General features: G+C 41.9%; 1 protein-coding gene across 6 annotated transcripts in view; it reads left to right on the forward strand.

Moving 5' to 3' along the window:
- PALLD (palladin, cytoskeletal associated protein) overlaps window positions 1-12,394 on the forward strand; it is an 847,172-nt gene that overhangs the window by 491,182 nt on the left and 343,596 nt on the right. For all 6 annotated transcript variants that reach the window (XM_069244048.1, XM_069244031.1, XM_069244040.1 and 3 more), the window contains one exon: window positions 4,139-4,484. In XM_069244048.1, the coding sequence (XP_069100149.1) occupies window positions 4,139-4,484 (346 nt within the window). The remainder of the gene's footprint in view (window positions 1-4,138; window positions 4,485-12,394) is intronic.

Genomic DNA, 12,394 nt, shown 5'->3' on the forward strand with positions numbered 1-12,394 from the left:
CCTTACTCATGGATACATCATTGTTACAGTGCCCCAAGTTAAAAACCATGCAATCCTAGACATAAAAAACAGACAAAATCTCAAATCCCCACCAAAAGACACAAAATGTGGCGGCCATCTTAAAGTGCATCTATAAATAAGTTTCACAGTAGTTTGTACCATAGTCCTATCAAAATACAACTCAAATTATTGTTCAAATCCATCAGAATCTTGAAATTAATGTGATATCATATTTCGCACAATAAATAGAGTAAAATTCAATTGTCAAAATACAAAAATTGTAAATAGAATAATTCATTGCATTATAAAAGTTTGTTAACTATGAATGTTTTCAAAATTTAAAATTCAATATATCACTTAAATCCTGAACATTATTAACTATGCTTAAATTAATTACATATCATCCTATACCATCCAAATAGACCTGTACATCTACACAAAACTTTTGGGGGGTCTCATATTTTTGGGGGATCTCATATTGGTATATGGAGCTTCTCTACCCAAGTGGGTAGACAAACAAATTCTTCTACTGTAGAAACCTTATAGACCCCAACACCTGTACCCTTCTACTAAGAATCAAATAGGATTAAAAAAATCACCCCTTTGGATGGTATAGGATGATATGTAATTAATTTAAGCATAGTTAATAATGTTCAGGATTTAAGTGATATATTGAATTTTAAATTTTGAAAACATTCATAGTTAACAAACTTTTATAATGCAATGAATTATTTTATTTACAATTTTTGTATTTTGACAATTGAATTTTACTCTATTTATTGTGCGAAATATGATATCACATTAATTTAAAGATTCTGATGGATTTGAACAATAATTTGAGTTGTATTTTGATAGGACTATGGTACAAACTACTGTGAAACTTATTTATAGATGCACTTTAAGATGGCCGCCACATTTTGTGTCTTTTGGTGGGGATTTGAGATTTTGTCTGTTTTTTATGTCTAGGATTGCATGGTTTTTAACTTGGGGCACTGTAACAATGATGTATCCATGAGTAAGGCTGCTGCCGAAACGCGTTGGATTTGTGTGCTGAAATAAATTGATTTGCACCTTGGAGGTGTCCTGGGTCTCCTGTGATTTGGAGGAGAGTTGGAGGATATATATATATATATATATATATATACACAAATTCACTTATTTTTTATTTTATTTCCTTTGGGGTGTTAGTGGTATAGTATATATTTTATTTTATATATATATATATATATATAACAATCTAAGACACTCAATAGCCAGGAATTGATAAAACAGATGTCTTTATTTCACGAATAACTTAGTTTGAAAGGTGTAAGCATTATTAAAATTGTTTAAATGAATATCGTATACCCAACATTGGTTCAAATTAAAGAAAAATATAAATGAGTTTGGGTGACTTTAGGTATAAAATAGTGTTCCAAAAAGTTTTTAAAAGTTAATAAATATATTTAATTAATATACAAATTAATACAAAGTTAATTTTAGGAGTTAGTGTGTTGAGTCATTTGCTTTAATTGTTCTCTGGTTAATATTATTTGCTTAAACTATTTTACCTTTTTTACGTTACATTAAATAAATGTTATTTTTTGTTATAAAAATAAACATGATTACATTTCCCTTTATTTTCTGAGGGAGATCTCTGTCCCGGTGACGGAGATCTCTACAAACAGGTCAAAACAAAAGTTACTAATAGCAACCTAACACTCATAAATTCATTTATAGGAGTCTCCACCACCTCATTAAGTCTACAGCTATGTGTAAATATCTGCTCGGAAATGGGGAATAGCAAAAAAGTGGAGAGTTACCCCTATGTGTAGGAGTAGATCTACACATGAGTATATCTACATAAACAAATATAAGTTCGTGAATTGGGTTCAGTGGTCTTATTTTCAAGCCGGCATTGGACCCTCATATCCCTACTAAGAAACTTTCTTCATAGTTATATCTGTTTGTTCTATTTTTAATTCTTGCTTCATACTTCTAGATGTAACAAATACCTTCTATATCATTTTTCAAATGTAAATTAGCCTAAACCGCATAGCACTCCAATGTTCATGGGCGATGTCCATGCTACCCAAAACCACAAAAATGAAAATACCCCTTTACTGGTGCAGAAAGTGAAATCTTGGGAATTCTGTGTGACTCAGCAGTATAAGCTGGCTGCCTGGTTATACATAGTGGTTAAGGAAACCAACCTCTAGTTAAAGATTGAAAGGAAGTCCCCTCCCATTCTTTGAAACAATAAAGTGAAGCAAGGGAGTCTCCCAGAAGCAAATTAAAAAACTGCAGAGACTGCAAAACCAGGCTGCCAGGATATAACTCAATTACAACAAATGCACATACCACACCTGCCTTGAATCACTCGTCCAACTCTTATTCGAATAAAGCATAACATTTAATGCCTTATACATAATGCACAGAAACTTAGAGGTCAAAAGACTTGACTTTGTGTAGGAATAGACCGCTAGCCAAACCTGTACCACATTCTCTAGATTCACTGACACTTCCTCAATCAACCACTCTGGGAATATGTGCACCCATGATCCTTTGTATTTGGCAGTTAACAGGCTCCCAAATGATCATCAGCATTTTCTTAGGAACAGGGGGTCTAGTCATTTTTGGCTAAAGGTGACTTTCAACCAGTTTCACCAAGTGCACCTTTGAACTTGAAACAATACCAGGTTGTTATAGAATGGATGCGCATCATCTGCACCTGGCTGCTGACTTCCAACTATTGTGTGCCACGATGTTGAAAGGAACTCAGATGATTTCATTAGACCCATCTTTTGCTATCACAGGGTTGAGTGACTGAGTATGAGAGAAAGAATAAATATTCTTGTACTGCAACAAAAATCAGCTTATCCGCTGTAAGACAAATCCTTAATAAGTGCTTTGCGGATATCTACTTCGAGAACTTCAATAGGCCACAGTATGAGTTGCCGGACTCTGCATCTCAGGTAGGCCAATTCCTGTTGAAGCTGTGCAGGCACCCTTGCTCCATAATCATGAAGACTTTCCCATTAAATCAGTGCTTCCGTGGCAGCTATAGCCTCACACCCCTATTAAACCTTGTAGCAGATTATGAAGTAAAAAGGACACAAATATCTAAGTTGTCAGTAGATGTCACACAATGTCTTCATGGATAGAAACTTGCAGGCATTTCAAGGAGAAAAAAATGTTGCTTTTTCGCCAATGAAAGATACAGTGATGGCCAGTAAGTACAAGTTAGAGGGGGCGGTGGGGGCACCACACACATTCCCTTACACCCCATGCATTCACATGCAGACACACACGTATACCCATTCACTACATTAACTCACAAATACACATACAGCCATACATACACTTGTGCACGCACCAGTCAATAAAAACACAACACTTACCTGCTGCAGCTCTCGGGGAGGGTAGCTTTGGAGGTGTTGGGAGGGTTAAGACTTTGGTCAGCCAAAGAGGGGAGGCAGCAGTCCCTACCTCGTCACAGAGAAGGAAAGGATCATACAGACTGCTGACCCCACCCCACTCTGTGACGAGATGTCAGTGATAGACACTTGGTCCTGAGCACTTCAGGGCTTAAAACTGAAGCACCCAGGTATGAGGTTATCAGTGATGCTACCCCTCATCACGAGGGGTAGGACCTCAAGGGCCGTGGCTAAGCTGAGGAGGTCATGCCCACTGTAGCTTTGACATGCTCAGCCCAGCAGAGTTCAGGAGAGGCAGCCAGGAGTCTGGGCAATTAGCACATGTCTAGCTCCTGGCTGCCTGACCTGAAAATAAAAACAAAATGTCTTGCTGACTGACCTTTGCTCAGTCTAACAGACTCTTTAGGACCAAAAGGACTTAAAGAGTTTCCTCCCTCAATGCCACTGCTGGAAAGATATCAAGCAATGTGTTTTGGAAAATCATGGCATCAAACCAATAACCATAAAAATAATGACATAAAGTATAGTCATGCCTGGAACTAAACAATAGTCATCAGATAATACATTCATATTGCTGTAGTGATTTGTGATGGCACTGTTGCATGGTAGCCAGAGCATAAAGGTGCATAATTGTATTCAGAATGTTCATGTTTATTGACATGTTATATGTATCGTTTTTTTCTATTACAGTTGTTGTGATTGTTTCCTCTCTCTATCACCAGATCATCATAAAAACTCTGGGGAAGACATAACAAGAGGAGAGAACGTCAGTGAACGTTGCTTTACTCCAGTGTCTCCAGATGTGGTCTTCGAGAGAAGTGTCCTTGAACTGCCCCCTAAAAACATGAGTGGGCATCTTCCACTGAACAATGCAGAGTTCCAGCCCAGCCGCCCAAAACTTGGCTTGCAGCTCAACACTGATGAACATAAAGCCAATGGCATGCACCGAAGCAATGGACTTAATGGAGTGAGTAATGGCAAATCCGACAGTGAAACATCTGGCCCTTCTCCGACTCTTCTTCTGTCACCCACCAAGGAGCCACCACCACTACCCACCAAGCCTAAACTGTGAGTACCTCAAAGATGTTGGTAAACTTGGTTGAACATCTTATTTATTGTCTAGCCTTTGCGTGTATGCCGGCTGCCCAAGAATGCCTGTGTATTGGAGAAATTCCAAGTGAAGTTGGTGATGCTCCTGGGATTTTGGGGCTCTGTGCTCTGTGTATAGCTAATGTAATCTCTACTTCCTGAGAATACACTTTGCAGTGAAATATAACAAGCATGAGGGCTTCGCCAAGAGCCTCAACTTTTAGACTAGGTAAATCCTCCATTATAAAATGTGTGTTTGAGATGACTACACCGCTATCTGTTAAGTTGTAGAGATAGCTTTACATTTGCACAAGGCACGCTGTGGGTTTTTACTCATTCTTCACATATATGTAGATAGAACACTGAAGAATGGCCTCCTAAAATCTTTATTTTGCATTTGTTTCTTGCAACAGTGAGGAGTAAGTTTGATTGCATGACTGCAGGATATCATTTACCAGGTTTCTGTTCTAAAGGAATAAATGGATCATATCTCAAAGGAGGTCTGAGATTACAGATTGGTGGCAGAAGTTGCCCAAACTGAATTTAAAATTAGAAATAGATTACCATAACGAGCCCGTAATCTGTTCTCACCTAGAGATTTCAAAGAGCCAAGACAAGCTCAAACTATCTTGTTGCTAGCACTGTTCTCAGAAATGCCAGGGGGGGGGGGTAGCAGCCTTGATTTAAATTCACAGCCCCAGTCTAAATGTTTAACACACGCAGGTGCATTTGCATGTACCACAATGCACTAGGAAACGGACAGCGGTTCACACCATGATAAGGTGCCCATGGAAAGGGGCAGGCTATTCCGTTTCTATGAGGTTTTAACAAAGGCACCGCAGAACTTTTTACTACACAAATATTGTGATGAGTTCTCTTTGCCATGCAGGGGTTTGTGGACTTCCACTGGGGATGCTACTTTAGTGATTTTTATAGCATCCCAAAATGCTGTGCGGCTGCTTCCGTGCTTTGAGGCACTTTAGAAGTGACTTTTTTCCATAATTGTCAGCAGGTTTTCGGATCTGACAGTTGAGTGTTGCCAAATTTAACCCACAGGCGTTTGTGTCCTTTATGTAGAAGAACCAAGCAACTATATCTATCGAAGAAAGTAAATGGCAGTGCCCGAGATTAATACCAACACACAACAGAAAAGATGTCCAGGAGGCTATTGTGCTGGGCTTCTAAGTTGTCTAAAACCAGTTCCCTTATATCAGAATATTTGCAAAGTGCCTTACCTCTGCTAACAGAATAATCTATAGCAAACTAAGACCTCAAAATTATGTGGTACCAAACAAAGTTTGTCTCAGCTGTATTTCTGTTTAGTGCATTCTTCTCTAGTTCACTTTTATCACGATTGATATTATTAATGCCCCTATTCTGTACAATAGTCAACGAATTAAAGATGACTGCTATCTCTAAACTTTGCACAAACATTGAAGTGGTGGACGACTAATACCAAATATTTATGTAGTCGCGGTTTAAACTTTACACAGAAAATAATACGTCAGCAGTATAGAAAATAACTCAAAACTTTAAAATCTTTTTTTTAAAACTCGCGAATGGTTGATGTTTTTTATGTCACATACGCCAATCTGAATACTGTATATTCTTCGGCTCTTCATTGGGCACGCCACAGCATTCCCAGCAGCCACCACTGCAGTCAGAAAAGTAATTTTGTGAACTGAGCTCGCTCCACCAGCACAGCTGCAGTAACCTACACGTGCACTGCACACGTGTGGATCAAAGGTGTGCCGAGCTGTCACCCTCCATCCACATGCATAGGCTACATGTACACGTTGCCGAAAGTCACGAACAGGTCTTTTACCTGAACTGAGGGTGCAAGGTGCCCACGTCCTCAGTAAAGGCTGCGCTATCCCGATTTCCCTGCCTCCTCCGCCCCTCTTTGGTTAAGTTTAAAAGGCATCCTGTCGGGGTCAGCCAGTGTGGTAACCAAGTGGGAGAGCGAACAGTACATAGCTGAAGCTGTCACTCATTTACCACCTGTCTCCTGCAGCCTCGACCACTCCTTGGAGCTCCCTGGGGGGCCGTACTTGTCGGCCTGCCTGTCGGGGAGCTCGAGAAATGACCCTGACGGGCCCAAAGTAGGCACAATGTAATCGTTTTAATTGATCCCCACCTGACGAGGGCAAAAAAGCAGCAGAAGGGGGAGGCAGATGCTATTATAGGCAAGTGCATAGAGAGAGAGAGAGAGAGAGAGAGAGTGTGTGAGTGTGTGAGTGTGTGTGTCTGTGTGTGTCTGTGTGTGTCTGTGAATGTGTGTGTGTCTGTGTACACATGTGGGAACCGGTGTGTGTATGTGTCTTTAGGTGCATGTGTGTATGTGTGATGGTGTGTATGTATAAATATATATCCATAATGTATGGATGCGTGCAGTGGGTTAGGATAAGTGGGAACATTGTAGCATTGGCTTGCAGATTGGGGTTCTTGGCGCATGACACTGACTGGCATATAGTTAGATGTGCCTGTGCGGATACGGCATTGAATGGGATTTGATTTATATTTGGGCACATGGCATTGACTGGTAAGTGGGCCATACCTAACGAATGCATGGTTGCTAATGAATGCCATGTGATTGACTACCCCTGGACTCAGGACGGTGCTGTTTATGCCAGTGGCTGCAGCATGCTGGGTTACAAGTGCCAGGGCCAGAGGTACTTATCAGGACACCACTGTGATTGGCACTACCCACTGTCCCTACCAGCACTGTCAAACAATAAGCACCACACAACACAAGTGTGATGTTTTGCACTATTCCAGTTCATCTCCAGCTGAAAGCATGGCCTGGAATCACTGGTTTTATTATTTTTTAAAGTATGTGAAATACTTAATTGACGAAGACTGCTCAAACACAGACATATAGCGCCAGCAATTGGTAGGCAGTCTTATATAAGTGCCAGTGTTTAGGAATACGTGCCGGTGCCTAACATGTCAAATAATGAAATGCACAAATTAACCACTGCCCTTAATGACAGTGTCTGGTAGATACTATACTAACAGCGAGAGGGTTGCATTTGATGGGAAATTACTAGATTTACTAAAAAGGACAAGCAGATATTCACTAGGAAGCTGATGTTAGAGAACAGATTATTATAACTATTATAACTATCTGTAGACGACATGACTAGGTGACATTTGTTTCAGTGGTAATTCGCTTTTTTATAACTGCAAATGACAAGCCGCTATATTGGGATAAAATTAGAGTATTTTCAAATAGTGTTTCATGCTGATTTTACGAGCTTTTCCATGTTGATTATGGGGGCACGGTGAAATGACATAATTTCCTTAGTTGCAGACAGCACTTTGTTGCGGCTGGAGTAGGTATTTTATGACTCACGAGTTAGCATTTCACAATCTGTGTTTGTAGTGTTTTTTAAATAGATTCTCAATGAGGTCAGAACCTGAAGATCTAGTCTAAAATAGCTCTGCAGAGCCTTTGACATCTTTGTAGCTTTAGTGAGTTATTTCATGTCAATTCATGTTATGTTATGATATGTAATGTTAGCATCTGTATATTGCTGTATGGCCATTGCTGTGACCTCGCACCGCCATTGAACACAACAGTACACGCTTCCCCGAGCCCCACTTCGGAGACCAGAGCTATGTGGAAGCGACTGGTGTGCGCACCGCTGGGCCTTCCATTTTGTAACAGACAACATCCAATAAAACTCATAAGATATAACAATGAGCAGGCTTACAAAACAAATAGGCCCTCATTATGACTTTGGCGGTCTCAAACCGAGACCGCCAAAGCCTTGGGCACCAGAAGACTGCCAGTGCTGGCAGTCTTCTGCATGCCATAATATGGGTACTGCTGGATTTCAGCCTCATTTAGGGCAGAAATCTGGCAGTAGCCATGCTGGCTGACGAGGCGTCTGGGTGGTGCTACCACCTGCACCGCCTCGTCACTAGGACTCCGCCAGCCATATTTTGACCAAACAGATGGGGTAGCGGGGCAATGATGGCGGTAGCAGCGCCCCTTCCCATTCCCTGCCGGACGACCTCCTCGCCGGACACCATAAGTCAGGCGTCCTTCAAAGGGGGCAGAGGGGTGTTGTGTGTGGTGTCTGCGTGTGTGTATGAATGTGTGTGTGCGTGTGTGTATGCGTCTGAGTGTTGTGGTGTATGCGTGGTGGTATGCATGTTTGTGAAAAAGTGAATGAAAAGACTGCCAGGGTCAAAATGAGGGCCATAGTTTTGTATTACTGAGCTCACAAAAGTAGCAACCAAAGCAGTAAACAGTCACAACATCCAACAAACACATTAAGCAGAGCAATGGTCATACACCTGACACAGAAGCACCACACATACCTCAGAATGTGCGATCTAGATACCATTTTTATGCTCCCATCCCAGTATCTGGCCAATCATATCATGTGGTTGAGAATCCATTTGGTAGGGCAGAGAAAAAAAAAAAAGGACTTCATGCAGGGATTCCAACTTATGCCCTACAAGTAACATGCAGATCTTTGCTGCAAACTTACTAGGATTCATACATGTGTCCCGCAAATTACTTGCAGTGCCCCGAAGCACACATATTAGCTATCTTAGCTACTTTATGAAGATTAAAACAGCAGAATATAGGCAGATCTCTGTGCTGTACGTTACCCAACTGTGATATACAATCAGCAATGGAAGCTGTAAGAATGAAGAAACAAGATATAAAAGAATACATGTGTTTTTGTGTCAACGCCTGACCCTAAATAGATTGGACTCATGTGTAGAAAAAAATATGCAGAGGGGCAAAGCTGGTCTCTGTAGCAGTGGCGGCCAATCCCTTCAAATGCTGACTAGACTCCATGACCTCACACCACTCCATGTCTTCCACGCCATAAAGGGAACTTCTCCCTAAGCCTCATCCTTTGTTTATCTTTGGCTACGATCTGCTAGGACTTGAGGCACTGTAGGGTTTCAAGGAGGGCGTTTGATACTCAGCCCGGCAGGTCGAGTCATGTGTCTGAGACTGGTCTGTGTCTGTCAGAATGGTGGTCACCATCTTCTGTGTCTGCTTCTACTTTAAAGTTTAATCCTTCTTGTGAAAAGTGCAAAAAGCTACAGCCATGTCTTCCATCAGACAGCTGTAGGGGAAGGGACTGGTCTGATGTAGGGCAGTTACTTCCACCTACCAAAAAATCACCAATTGATATCACACACGAGAGCATTGGGACTGTACAGTAAAAAGAGGGAGAGAAATGTCTGTGACCAGATGCCTGCCTAGAGTATACTGTGTGAATGAGGCTGTGAAAAACACCTCGGAGTTGTGAGTTTCTCGTTCCCACATTGCAAGGTACGGGTGCCTCTTCTGTGAGAAAAGAAATCATGTCCGGCATGGCATGTACACAGAGTACCTGTATTTGTAACTTCAAAAAGTAAATAACAAGTAGCAGATTGTGTAGGCAGGTGATCTAAAAGGAAAGGGTAACTTGCGAGCTCTGTGGTAGTTGCAATTGTGCCTTTTTTATTTTTTGAAATCCTGCACACGTTTCTTACGTGCTATTCGACGAAAACCAGGTACAAATAGTGTAACTTTCGACTTCCGGGGTAGATTATTTTTTTATATTAAAAAAAAATAGCTTCAAAGTAGTAAATATTTCTCTTCTAAATGTACACTATTTGTGTGAATGCCCCTGGCATGCATATGAATTGCGTACGTTACCTCACATAGCAACGCATTGGGACAGTTTAATTTTAAGTAGGACATAGCAAGAAATTGGACAGAGGTTGTGAGCTCAGGTGTGGCTTGCTGCTAGCGGACTACATTGTACCTGCCAGCAGCATTTTATGTAGGAGTTTGGAGCCAATCACCTCCATCAAAGCCACCTCAAGGTCTGTCAGCCGCACAGCCCTGCTCACACCCTCCTCCATGTCCTGCCCACCCTGGGGCCCTCTGTCACTTTCACCTGTGGGGCCCTTGGCATTAAACCTGCCAAAGATCAGTGGCAGTGCATTCTGCACTCCTTTGTACATTGCTTTCTAAGATTGCCCAGGGTTTGAAGCGGGTAACCTGCTATGAAAGCTCAACACGTTGGGTTTTGCTTCCCCTGACATGGTACCAAAGGCTTGGCGTCTTCAAACGTGTTGCCTTTTTGTCCCATCCGTGATCCTGTGGCCCTTACAGGCATAGCATGTGATGGCAATAAAGAGCATTCCTGAAGACCTGGGCGGATCACCATTGTTCTGGATTGCAGGCCTGGGGAACATTTCTGCCGTATAATAGAGCGCCCATCCTGCAAAGCCTTATCTACCCCAGAGGTATGTTAGCCTGCTCCCGACCGAAGCCATTTAATCAGCAAACAGAACACTCACAAGCTTTTTTATTTTTAACTAACATAGTTTTAAATATCCATTCAGTGCTACTGAAGGGCACCCCAAAACCCTTGTTCTCTGCATACTTGTAAACACCTGCAATAATGTTGCATGACGCGTTTCAAATAATTATCAAGTGTGTGCTTGACCTATAGCTCTATCGATTGAGTAATAAGTTAGTGTTCCAGAAGGAAGCACTCTAGAGGCTTGGTACAGGGACAGAGTGCATACTGGTGCCAACCAGCAATACCTGCGCCTCCTTTCATGGTCTCCTCCGACGCTGGTCACTAGCAGCAGTGCTACCTGCAGCACACTTAGCAAGCGGTAGATGAGTAAACTGATGCTGAAAGAGAAGAGTTTTTGTTGCAGGGAGTGGTGATTTGAGGCTTTTGGGAGACCCTGTCCCAGAACCCGGGACGGTGGTTCTGGGAGACCCTGTTGGAGTTAGATTATTTGTGGAGCACATTGCACAACATTTAGTGGATTATAGTGAGGAATGGGTGGATGTCTGCACAAGAAGTTGAGAGGCAATGGGACACTATAATTTTCTCAACAGACATGCTGTTTTATAATCTCGAAACCTGTAGTGTGACGGATATTAATAACCTGATTAGGTGGCATACTTAGGCTCCTTCCTACAGAGAGAAAGTGTTGAGTTGTGGCACAAGACCCACAGCAGAAAGAAGGAGCACAGAAAAGTAGGAGAAATAAGTGAGGGGCATTTATATCTAGCATCGTACTCCAGTTTGGTGAGGGAGGTGGCCTACCCAGTGGTGTGTCCCTAGAAGTGACAGAGTTAATGACATTATGCTCCAGCTGCGGGATACAGGCTATAATTTTCTAACATCTGCACCATTGCCAAAGCGGGTAGAGTGCTTCCTAGTCAAGGGTGACAGTAGGAGTCAGTGCTGCATGAGTGCCTTGACACGCCTGTCGAGACTAACAGTAATTGGGAGAAGGCAGCTTCCAGTCACTGGCAGTATTCAGGCCAAACAGGCCGTATGAGGTACAATGCATTTTCATATTCTACTTTGTTTACTGTGTCAACTCCCACAAGTCCAACAGACATTGGTTTTCCTCCTTTGTTTCCATCCTGGAGTCACACAGTTGATTGATCCTAGAGCAGGGGTCTCCAACGAGTAGCTCATGAGCTACTATTAGCTCTCGGCTACCCATAAGTAGCTCTCCTGTGTGTAGCCCAGCCCACAAAAACCGAAAAGTTTATATTTAAAACAAACATGTAAATTTGTCTGTGGTCAGTATTAAAATGTTAATAAAATTCATAGCTCTGGATGATTCTCACTGCCATAAGTAGATTTTACTACAAAAAAGGTTGGAGAAACCTGTCCTAGAGCAACGGGACCTAGGTGATTCTAGAACTGTGAGACCCCCTCTCTCCCAACATATTATTTATTTGTGGTAAGACTGTAGAGAAGGGGACTCCAACCAATAGCTTATGTGCTACTAGTAGCTCTCTAGCTACCCATAAGCAGCTCTCCTGTGTGTAGCCCAGCCTACAAAAACTGAAAGGTTTATATTTGAAACAAACATGTAAACTTGTCTGA

This window comes from Pleurodeles waltl, chromosome 1_2 (assembly GCF_031143425.1).
Source record: "Pleurodeles waltl isolate 20211129_DDA chromosome 1_2, aPleWal1.hap1.20221129, whole genome shotgun sequence".
NCBI classification, from domain to species: domain Eukaryota; kingdom Metazoa; phylum Chordata; class Amphibia; order Caudata; family Salamandridae; genus Pleurodeles; species Pleurodeles waltl.